We start from the raw sequence: 12,321 nt of genomic DNA on the forward strand, positions 1-12,321 counted from the left end.
TGGGATTAAATAAACAATCCAGTAGAATAGTGAGATACCGCGTGATTCCTATCAATTTCTTTACCCCACCATTTACCACAGTGATATGTAGCTTACACTTATTGTGGCATAAATTCTATCAGAATAAATTATAGACATCCACCAAATAGTGTATTCTCATGAGAAAAGAATCAAGAGAAAGCATCTGAAACACGGAAAATACGCTCATTCTGAAAAATACTAGAATACTGACCGTCTTTGTTCACGTCAATATAACTACAAAGGAGTGCTCCAGTTGCCTAAAGCAGCAATGAAATGAATATTTGGTATGTAGCCTCTGGATCCACGTAGGTTGCTTTACTCGCGGCGTTATTATTTTCGTAAAGTATCTTTCATTACGCTCAAATGTTAAGGCCCACAAATGTCAGCGTTATTTTGAGATGCTTATTATTTCTTGGTAAAGGTGGACTGCTATTGCTAACTACTTTGTCTAAAACGTCATGATCCTTCATCTTTAGTCGAGAGTGTGTATTATAGAAAGTAAATATAAAGTAATGGCACTTGGTTGTCGAAAACAAGAAAAGGGGGCATTGAGAGTATTATATTCTAACATTGCGCACAACGAATCCACAAGGACAAGTGGTTTGGGATGTGTCCATTGCTATTAATTTTTATTGTTGTATAGCCTAGCCATTATAAAAATTAAATAAACCATTATTATGATTTTCACATACATGTAAAGGGCCGTATTATGCGAGTGTCGCTTTAAGATAGGTGGTTAAGTGGGTAAGACGCTGGCTCGCTAGCCTGGAGGTCGGTTGTTCGATCCCTGCATTGGCCGAGATAGTTCATCCAGATTTTCCTGCGTGGTTCCCACTTGTCAGTGATGCAGGATGGATGGCCTGACAAGGACATCTGTCTAGTCGTTCGAATGGGACGAAAAACCGTGTACACATTGGCGTGCACGTAAAACATCCCTTGACAGTTGGAATTCGATATAAGAGTAGGCCGTAGTGCCGCTGTCCGGGCAAAATTTCCCTCGTAGCACACTGTATGACGTATGTCCGTCTTCATTATCCCAGTTCGGAGCAGAACAGTAGGACGTTAAACCCCATTTCATTTCATTTCATTTTCCTGTTAACGATCTTTAGGGAAGTGATATGAGAATATGCCATATGCTTAAATAAAATTGGCTTAACGTCCTACTTTTCTGCGCCGACTGGGCTAATGAAGACAAGGGTTTGAACTCTTAAAAGAACAAAGTTAGATTGCTTACCTGTAGATTATTCAACTGTTAAGTCACGTTGCACGACAGACAAGTCAATGGCATGTAATTAACTATTTTTCTATACAATGAAATACTAATAATCCGTAGAATAGTCGTTATTTAGTTATTGTATACTCTAGCCTAACCGAAGAATAAGATTAATAGACATAAGTTATTTTAAGAGGATATTTTTTAGTATGCTTATGACTTGGTTTAAATAAAGATAACGGTATTACTAATCTTGTGTATTATATAAATTTTATCTTCACGTCATGGATCGTCTAATTCTATTATTTTTATCATGAATGGATTTGTTTGTATGTGTCTAACTAATAAAAGATAAGTTATTAAAAGAGTAAACTGGATATTGAGTTGACAAATACAGGTAATCGGGTAATCATAATTGGTCTGGTGAATTTGAAAAGAAAATAGTGAACAATAACAAAAACAAGCATAGCTCTGCTGTGGATTTACGTAATTACATGTAGAAAGATGTCGTACACGTTTATCAATATCTATGAATACAAACACATAACAAATCACATGTTCTTTTACGTGTATAGATGATACGTTACCATGCCATTACCTAAACTGAAATGTACATATAAGTTTATTCAATGTGGATGTTTCGAAAGTAAGTAAATCAGAAAAAAAACAGAATCTGTAAGGCGTTCTATCAGATTAATTGCTAAGAAAAGAAAGACTAGTAATAATTCGAACAGACAGTAAAAATCAATGGGAACATTTTTTAAGATTTATTAATTCATCCCAATTTTCGTCAAACTATTCTTTCTTCTCATGAATACCGGTAAACTTAAATTAGCACATTCGTTATCGGGACTTCTTTATAGACAAAATTACAATTATTCGCGTGTTCGCTTGCCTTGCTTTCAGTCCATAAAGAATGAGTCTGTCCGGAAAATAATCACTTCGTTGCCGATGTCCTGTTCCTATACACCTACTCGTGTTTGTGAACTCTTGACATCAATAACATCTATAACCAACACGCCTATCAAAGAATCTATCTTTCAACTGTAAATTTATGTCCTGTTATTAAGATAGTAAATCTTAATTGGTTGTGATCAATTCAAGAAGTACAGACCGGTTTTAAGCCTTATTTTTATATCTAAAATCTTGGAACAAATGCATTGCTCACCAATTAACAGTTTAGGTTGCTCACCACTTAACAGTTTACGTTGAACGGGATTATGTGATAAACTATATCTAAATCCTTACAGAAAATAGCACTGAACCGCTCTTACACGAGTTCACATTGACTTTCTTATCTGTTTGGACAATCAAGAATGTGTTCTTCTTGTTCTTTTGGGTCTGTGAGTTGTGTTTTATACTGTAGAAAATACGATTCTACTAAATCGACTTACCATTTGGTATCGTTCACACCAAAGAAGGCTGATCTGCTTCACGGAGTATCACAGGGGTCTGTTTTAGGTCCAATCTTGTTTCGTATGTATGGTAAACCATTCTGTTCAAGTGACAATAAACGTGACATTCTGTTCCATCAATACATACATAATAGTAATATGCGAATAATAGCTATGACCATTCAAAATGCAACATTGATAAAAAAAAAATTAAATAAATAAACTGATTTCCGTTGGTATCTGTCAAATTACTCCATCTTTATCAACCAGGGACAGATTGGATAAACATGGAGGCCCAGATAAACAGTGTCTGTAAAGTGTGTTAATATTATATAAGAAAATAAATCAGATTTGAAAATTTATTACAAATGATGTAACTGAAATTTTAATCAATTCGTATGTGACGTCGAGACTAGATTATTTCAATGCTTTACTCCCCGGTGCTCCTCATGCATTAATTTATATAAAGCAAAACGTTACCTTTTTCTTAATGTTCAAAATATTCTGTCTACCTATAAATGCTTAAACATCCCCTGCCCCTCATATTAGTCTGATCTCAATAATGCAATCTCTGATCTTTAGCTTCCAACCCTCGGATCCATTCACTTGATTTGATGTTTATTGTTTATTTCTTGCAATGTCTATGTAGTTTTTGTCTTGTCCGCAGATTTGTTTTATCGGTTTTGTTTGCATTTAGTGCCGACCCCTGCATTTACTACTAGTAGCAGATTCTACTATGTTGATTTGGTAAACGTTCATTTCATGCTAAAGTCTTCTCTTGAACAAACTACTTCAAAATATTAAAACAGGATCACCTTTGAGCTTAAATAAGAACAATTTAAAAGGCATCTTGGTAAATTAACAGTAATTTTATGTGTAAAGCACGTGTATCTTTTATAAATAACACTGAAAAGAAAATATTAAATTGATTTCTTGTCGACAAGAGTAATGCTTGTGTATGTACTGATGACAGTTATAAGAATTTAAATCGATTTAAATGTCCAAATTCATGGCTTATTTGTTTTTATGTTTATTTATTTTATGAGCGCGCGTGGGCATTTAGTCATGGAAGTTGTGCACTATAAAAATGTAGCAACGTTTTAGAAATATAAGGAATTTCCTAGCAAGCAATACATGTACTCCCAATAATTAAAGACCGGGTTAGTGACGTCACCAATACCACCAGGGCCTTTTATTTATTTATTTATTTTGTAAATCAATTAAATATAGTTGTTTCTATCTATTTAATTGTTAATTGGGATAATTGGTTGTTAATTCTCGTTCTGCCAGGAGCTCAATCTTTAGTTATTGAGGCGCCAACGAAAATATTTCGAAGTTCATCTTTTTCAATATGATCCAGTCATGCCAACATTGATTTTACGGTGTACAATTGGCTATGATATTATTTAGATTCATATTTAAAATCACATTCCACCTATATTTTAGTAATCCTTATTCATAAAACCATTTCTTATTCATTGTAGTCTATGTATTTCTTGGAGAACTAAACGGCGTTGTGGATTTCATGACCAACCTGTATGACCGAGGCTTACTGGATACCGGTGACTATGTTGTTATATATGTAGATCATGGTACATTTGATTATGCCGATCCTTTAAAATATTTCAAAAGTAAGTTAATTCTATATTCTTGTACAAAAGCTCAGATAATTTTATATTCTTATAGAAAATGTTGGTTCATTTTGTAGAACAAAGGGTAGTTAATTGTATATTCTTGAAGAACGGTTAGTTATTTGTTTATTCTTTAAAAAAGGTTAATTAAGTCTATTTTCACAGTTAATTTTATATGCTTGATGAAAAATTACTAAGTTAATTTCATAAATATTTTTTTGGGAAAATGTAGGTTCATTTTATATTCTTGTAGAAAATCTAGCTATATCTCTTTGGGTTTTAGGAACGAATGTCCACTAGCCAAAAAAGGGTACAAGACACCGTTTGTTCATTATGATAATAGGAAACTCTACCCGGTTTATTCCACTGGGACCACGGCGCATATCTCGCTACATTAACTAAAAAAACAATATTCAGGTCAATCAATACTAACTTAAGTTATAACTATCTAAGTTGACATTGGTTCTAATGACTTTACACAGCCATCTTTATATCTCTTAGATGAATATAACAATAGTAAGTATGATATATTGTCCACTTCACTTAATGTGATCTTTTTTATACTCAGATGTGCTTTTCTTCATATTAAAATGGTACACACTTTTGACTTTGGAAATACATGTGGAATGATCTGACTTGATTTTCCTTTCATCTAATTATTTTTTTCTGAATTTGCAGGAACTATGGATAGACCAGATCAACCAAGAAACCTTGAAGCCTCTCGTTCTCTTTTAGTCATAACATCCAGCCCAGCAACAAACCCTCAGTATGACGATTTTTTAAAACGAGTCAACGAATATAACGAAGAGCCGCCATTTTCTTTTCCCAACCCGTTCCATATAATGAAAAAAGTAAGTTTATACAAAAATTGATATAATTTGGTAAATCTGGGGAAATTTGTTCGATGGATTAAATGTAGTATTACGACATGAACTTTCTGTGACATCTTATGATTAGAACACATTAAAGCGTCATTAATTGCGCCATATAAAAGGGGTTCTACTAATCATCAACAAAAGTGTTTTTTGTCAATATCGCCCAAAGTATTGCAAAAAGTGACCGACAAGAAATGATATATTATAGATATGCATATTCTACACATCATGTGTAAAAATTTAAATGATTTCATCAAAAGAATGAAAAAAATATGGTGACTGGTATAGCATTATAAAACCATTAGTTTCAAGTGTATCAATAAGTTCTTATCAACAAGACCTCGTTTAAAAAAACAGTTTGTAATGGATAATGGATAAAGCACATCCCTTTAAGGAGCAATTTCAAACTGCCTGAATATATTCCCATTCTTTCAGAGCTATATAGAAACCCATTTCTAATAAACGTTCAAATTTGTAATATCCAATGTTTTTTTTACAAATTCGGACGTTGTTACAAAAATAGTTGCTGGTTTTTTAAACGTTTTTGTAATACACGTTCAAGGGGTGATTCAAAACTGGTTTATCCTGTGATATTTCTATGGGTTGTATCTGTGCATTTTGTATAATATTTGTGCGCGGAAGAGATAAAGAGAATTAATGAACTAGACGTGCCATGCTGTGAAATAAAATGAATGTTTAATAGACAATAAACGTATATGAAGGCAATTTCATGAAAAATGGTTACATTGGTTATGGGTCAGTGTTGCCAATAGATTATAATCTACTTGGACTACTCTACAGGGTGATCATGTATCTTATTTCGATCATTGACTTCAATCATTATCGACATTCTCATATTACTTCCTTGGTAATCCATACTAGGTCACTAGTATTCTTATAGCATTACTATTTAAACCTCTACTTCAGTAAATATATTCGTGGGAAGACATTGAATCATGTGGACATTGCTGTCAATCAAAAAGTCAGTTGATGTTCTTGTGAAATGCCATATGTTTCTGTATATTTCACATTACAATTTAGATTTCAATATAGAGATTTCCTTCTACAAAAGCGCGTTGCTTAGGAATCGGACGTAACATATGTCTTTTAATATCTAGATATGGATTGTCTATGGTGATAACATCGATATCACACATTATGGGAATCTTCCAGATGTCCACGCCTGACAGGGAAAATATACCCATCGCCTGGGTGATACAAAAAAGGCCCCTGTTATGTGGACCACAGCAAAATCTGTGCTAAGCCTGTCTTCAATTTCAACAAATGTGGCTACGCAACCCAGAAATAACATTACATTGTAAATGTGAACCGTATCCTATTTCACGTTCAAAGGCCTAAAGGATAGATTCGCAGTTTCCGGTAAATTTCGTAATTTTGATGACTACTTTTAATTGTCCTGTGTCACGTTAAGGGGTTGGGTGGGATAGTGGTTTAACGTGTGCGCGTGAAATCGCAAGGTTCACCATTGAGTCAAGTGGTGTGGTTTCGATTCCCCGCTTGTACCTGACAAGGAGTAGGGTCGCCTGTCCAACCCCGTGGGTGTTCTCCGGGTCCTCCGGTTTCCCCCACTGTTAAAGATTCGTACGCGCAGGCGAATTATTTAAATAAAATTGAACCGAAATGACCTAGTTTGTGTCGAATGGGCTTTAAACTGTCCTCTATCGCGTTCACAAAATCTAACAATTAAAATATAAACGATGAGTCCTGTATTGCGTCCACAAAATTTAAATGGGAGGATACAAACGTTATTTTCCGAATTTCGATAGGGGTCTTCCCTATGCTCAGTCGCGTCAAGAATCACTTTCACAAGAAGTAAACGTCAAAACACAAACTTTCTTCTTTATCGTATTAACAAGTTCAGAAACGATAACAGTGCGAAATGCGTTTCTTCCATACCCTAATAAACAATTATACTGGAAAATGTTATCAAAAAAGGTGTACGGACAGATCAACACAGGTCACTACAATACGTCTACCCTAAATATGCGTTTTAAAATCGAGATCCACCAATGAGTGGACTAGATTGCCTAAATACCGCTGTCTCTGCTTAGCATTACACACGACGTCACCATAGTAAATAACAATAACCATTATGTTAGTTTTAAAATAACCTATGTATTATGTTGACGTGATAGTCAGTTTTTTTTTCTTTTCTTTACCGTTAACAAACCTTTACGACATTGCATCTGAACTGGGCCCCGCACGCTACTCATCTTGTTACTCGTCTTGTTCTGGGGTCGACGCTCTTAAAAAAAAAGGGCCCAACGTCCCGCCAATTCAATAGTAAGTGCGGGGGGGGGGGGGGGGCGCACCAACAATTACACAAGACAAACCAACAGAGAGTACATAATATATACAGACACCTCAAACAAAAAATATTTATATCGGATCAAGTACGATTGAAATGAAACTTGGCATGCTTATTTCTTCGACAATTGCGTCGGTTCATGGTCCATAGAACACTCGAACTTATTATTTAAATGAACGCGACAAAATATCGTAAAGAATATTAAGTAAAGGCATGTATTGTATATTTAAGATATCGGTGTATGCAGCCTATTTATACGATGCTGTGAGATTATATGCCCAAGCTTTACAAGAAGTATTAGATGAAAATGGTAATATCAAAAACGGTACAGCTATTATTGACAAGATACGAGATAGATCTTACACAAGTAAGTGACACATTTAGATCTTTTAAAATATAAACTAGATGTCGTTTATGATAATATACAGTTTATATTTATTACTCTCTCTCTCTCCCTCTCTCTCTCTCTCTCTCTCTCCTGTTCTTTTATTGATCTATTGGGTGTCCCTTAAGCACATATTTAATAATTTGATATAGTAAAAGGACTAGATTTATCACATAAGCATATAAACGGAGATGTTCAAAAGTACTTAGAATACACTGAAGTAGTTATATTCGTCAGTCCTATTAAGGGGGCGAGGGGATCATACACAGGTTGCTGATATTTTTGTAAATTAAATGAGAATAAAGAAAGCCTAAATGTGTTTATGTCTATAATGGAATAGATGAAAGTCGTGTGCAAAGACAGATGATTGAGGGTCGATATGTGATGTTCGAGAGAAACTTAAGCTTTTAAGAGTTTTCGAAATACAAGGGTTGTGTTGATTTTGTTAGAGTAAACGTTGCCGTTAGCAAATAAAACTGCATTTACGTCATTTATCCGTGAAATAAAAACACGTATTAGATTGCCTAGACAATGTTTTTCCCGTTTATCCTAGACCTGTCTAATTTTTGCAAACATAGTGCTCTATATCCTGTGGTTTATTATAATCCTTGTTGTGATTTAAAATCTAAACCATAACTAATCCTATATTAAGTCGTTTTTTTTAAAAATCTAAAACCATACATCTTTATCCCTGACATTTGTACATACGCTTACGAAAATTGGATTTTTTTTTCAAATCCAGATATTAAAAGATTGTTAGACATTTTTAAACAAAATGCTATAAATCATTAGGATCTTATTCCTAAAAGCTGATTGGGAATAAACGTGACAGAGAGAGCCTTGACGATGACCCGCGTCCCGGAAAGCCATCAACCATTCAAGAAAACATTACCCTGTTGCACGACATGGTAATATGCCTGATCGACGATTAACCACTGGGCACATTGCCATTGTTGTGGGCATTTTTCATGAGAGGGTTGGGCAGATTATTGCCAAAGAGTTAGGAATGACAAAATTTCTGCAAGATGAGTGCAAAAGCGCTTACCTGCGAATAAGAAACGTGTCAGACTGCTGACGTACCGTTTTGAAGAAGATCCTGATAATCTTTTGGCCAGATTTGTAACCATGGGTGAGGCCTGTTTCCAAAAAATGAAAAAGGAACTGGTCGGTGGTCATTTTTCTAATGATGACGTTATGTCAGCTGTTAACGATTTTTTTTAGGGTGGCTGAAGAAAATTTCTTCACAACCGGCATCAGGCCTTGCAACATCATTCCCAAAAGTTTGTACACCTCGAAGGAAACCATCGTTAACCTTGCGAACAGCACGCTTGTGTCGTTCCACAGCAGACCGTACATATATGATTATTTTATAATACAAAAAGATTATTGGTCCCCAACTAAATTATTCTGCATTAATATACACTCAAAATAAATATAACATTTTTTTTAATTCCAATAGTCTATTCAGGATAAATAGAAACCAAAAAGACAAACCCACTGACAAGACGCACATAACGTTGCCAGCAAAAAGCAACAGAAGTACTATCACCCGCGTCCGTCCAACACTAAGATGTTCCCGTATTCTATAATGTATCAATTATAAACACAGTGATCTGAATGTGGGTCGTTCAAGGGAAGGCAGCTGTTTTTATAGACTTTGATCAATGTTTTAACTAATCAGACCTTACACCATGCAGATTAGGTACATACAGCACCTTATGGTTACCACATTCGAAGTCGACATTTCCACATTATTTAGTAATATCGAAGTATTAAAAAGAGGTTGTTCTGCTAGTCACAAGGAGGAATGCCCATGTCCGCGAAACCCTAGGGACGATCTCCGGATCAGACGAATGTCTTTTTTCAACATGTTGGGGATAACTCGTTTGATCACAATCGGGAACCCTATCGAAGTCACTGAAATCTTGTAAACGCTCTGCAAGTTAGCGCATTGCAATCTGATTAAAACACAGATCCTATTTCGTTTCGTTTTTTATAGTTCAAAATTTTGTTTCACTTGTCTTTACGATACTGTGATCAGGAAGAGTTGTTATATTACCGGTGTTCTGGTTGAAGTGAAGGATTAGCCAATGAAACGGTCTGTTACGGCGAGTTCCTGGCGTGCTATGCACGGAACTGTGGGTAAATAACTAGAAACGTCAACGCTCATTGATTAATCAAAAGCCGCTGGTACAACCCCTGACGCGACCTTCCAGTACAACCGGTCAGATCTTCATGTAGCCTAGGCCATGCAAAGTATAAAACGAAATATAGATTTGCATTTTAATCAATATGATTCCGATTATCACCAAACATTGCAAGCGCTGTATAGGTCAGTAGTTTTAGGGTCAATATTATAACCGCTAATTGGGAGGGGGCGAATGGTTTAACGCGTGCGCATTAGATCACAAGGTCTATCATAGAGTTTAATGGCGTGGTTTCGATTCCCTGATTGTAAATGACAAGGAGTGAGGTCGTCTGTCCAACCTCGTGGGTTTTCTCTAAGTCCTCCATTTTCCTCTCACAGCTACGCGCAAGCGAATTATTGAAATAAAATTGAACCATGTGCTAGTGACTAATGCTGTGATTAAAATCTACTACAGTGGCAGTCTATGGTACTTTACGTACGATTTAATAATTAATTTTCTAAAAACATAGGGCACTGGGAATTGGTTCTAAATTGAGCTCTTGGTGGAACGAGTTCAAGAAGTTTTTGAAAAATATCGTTTATATCTTTACGGCATATTGAGCGTTATCTAACCCTTTTCAGAGCTTTTGGTTTTAATAACGGTTTCATTGGCTGTCATGCGGAAGATAACTGAAATGAAATGGGGTTTAACGTCCTACTATTCTGCTCCGAACTGAGCTAATGAAGATGGGCATAGGTCATACAGTGTGCTATGAGGGAAATTTTGTCCGGAAAGCGGCACTACAGCCTACTCTTATATCGAATTCCAACTGTCAAGGGATTTTTTACGTGCACGCCAATGTGTACACGCGACCTCGGTTTTTCACCCGTCCTGCATCACTGACAAGGGGGAAGCACGCCGCAAAATCTGGATGAACTTTCTCTCTCAGCCAATGCAGGGATCGAACAACCGACCTCCAGGCTAACGAGCCAGCGTCTTTCCCACTTAGCCTCCGTGACCCCCTACGGAAGATAACAGCTTAAAAGGGAATTTTTTGTTTAATGTAAGGCTAGATTTATAACCCCACAAAATCATTTAATGTTTAGTTTTTTTCGATAAGAACCGAATGGAGATATTTTGATAAGGGAATGTAGAATGATTAAAAGGCTCTCTTAATATTGTAAATTTTATTGATTTCGGGTGCTTCAATTCTATTTAGGGAAAGCTACTGGGTATGATAGTGAAGTGCGTACTATCTATACCAGCACTGCCTACAATAGCCGCATCCACCTGGTTTAAATCCACTGAAACACACATTGCATTTATAACTCTACTTTTAAAGTACTGGATATGATTTTAAAAAACATATCTTCACGAAGTGACCAAGACACTGTGGGTCCTACTAATCCATTATTTTTACGAAGAAGAAAAATCCCAAAGAATTTGTAAAAATGGAATTGATTTTTTTTAGGTATACAAGGATTTTTGTCCCATATAGATGAAAATGGAGATGCTGAGGGTAACTATACACTATTATCACGAGCCTGGTTTGAATCTTTTTATGCAAACTATTCTATGATGCCTGTGGGTCATTTCCAGATTGAAGAGGGAAGTGGAATACCGGTAAACAAGATTTAATTTACTTTTTCGGCACCATTTATTTCCATTTGGATATTTTCTCTGCCAATATAGGTAAAATTTATGTGGAATTTGGTTTATTCCTATATCATATGTTTCTGTCTGTATTCTCTACCAGTTTTGATTTTTTAAAAGATGGTATATTTGGAAAGTAAACTGGAATAAGTTATAAAGATACAAAAATTAAAGCAACAATTGTTAGCTCTGTAACTATGTAGTTCATCATTTCATCCGCCTCTCACTGAAGCCGCCGATCATGCACTTTTCGGACAATATCTTAAATATTCAAGAGCTAAATTTTCCTATTGCAGGTCTCTCTTTAGGCCTTGTATGTTATATAAATTATTAATTAGACATTTATTAACATGACCAGACCACAATCAACTCGCGATGTTATCGGATGCCCAAAATTTTAACTAGATTAGAACGATTCAGCCATTTAATGATTTAATATAAAATGGAGAAACGAGGCTAGGGCTCGAATACACAGGTACCGTGGTTACGGTAATAAACAATCAATGCACATTTCTTGTCAAAACTACAAACAGAGATAACTTGGTTCATTAATACATAATACATAATGTATCTTTAATCCATGTTAAAATACTCATATAGATATAGATTAATTAACATTTAATTGAGAATACGAAAGCATAATATCAACACCAGATATTATTGTTTCCTTCTACCGGGTGAAAAAGAGGTC

The 12,321-nt window shown here is 35.4% G+C and overlaps 1 protein-coding gene across 1 annotated transcript in view; it reads left to right on the forward strand.

Annotated features, from left to right (window-relative positions):
• The window catches only part of LOC126809843 (receptor-type guanylate cyclase Gyc76C), an 83,769-nt gene that overhangs the window by 40,671 nt on the left and 30,777 nt on the right, over positions 1–12,321 (forward strand). The window contains exons 3-6 of the mRNA XM_050534656.2: positions 4,113–4,259; positions 4,938–5,110; positions 7,695–7,830; positions 11,449–11,600. Of these exons, the coding sequence (XP_050390613.1) occupies positions 4,113–4,259; positions 4,938–5,110; positions 7,695–7,830; positions 11,449–11,600 (608 nt within the window). The remainder of the gene's footprint in view (positions 1–4,112; positions 4,260–4,937; positions 5,111–7,694; positions 7,831–11,448; positions 11,601–12,321) is intronic.

Source organism: Patella vulgata, chromosome 2, assembly GCF_932274485.2.
Source record: "Patella vulgata chromosome 2, xgPatVulg1.2, whole genome shotgun sequence".
NCBI lineage: Eukaryota > Metazoa > Mollusca > Gastropoda > Patellidae > Patella > Patella vulgata.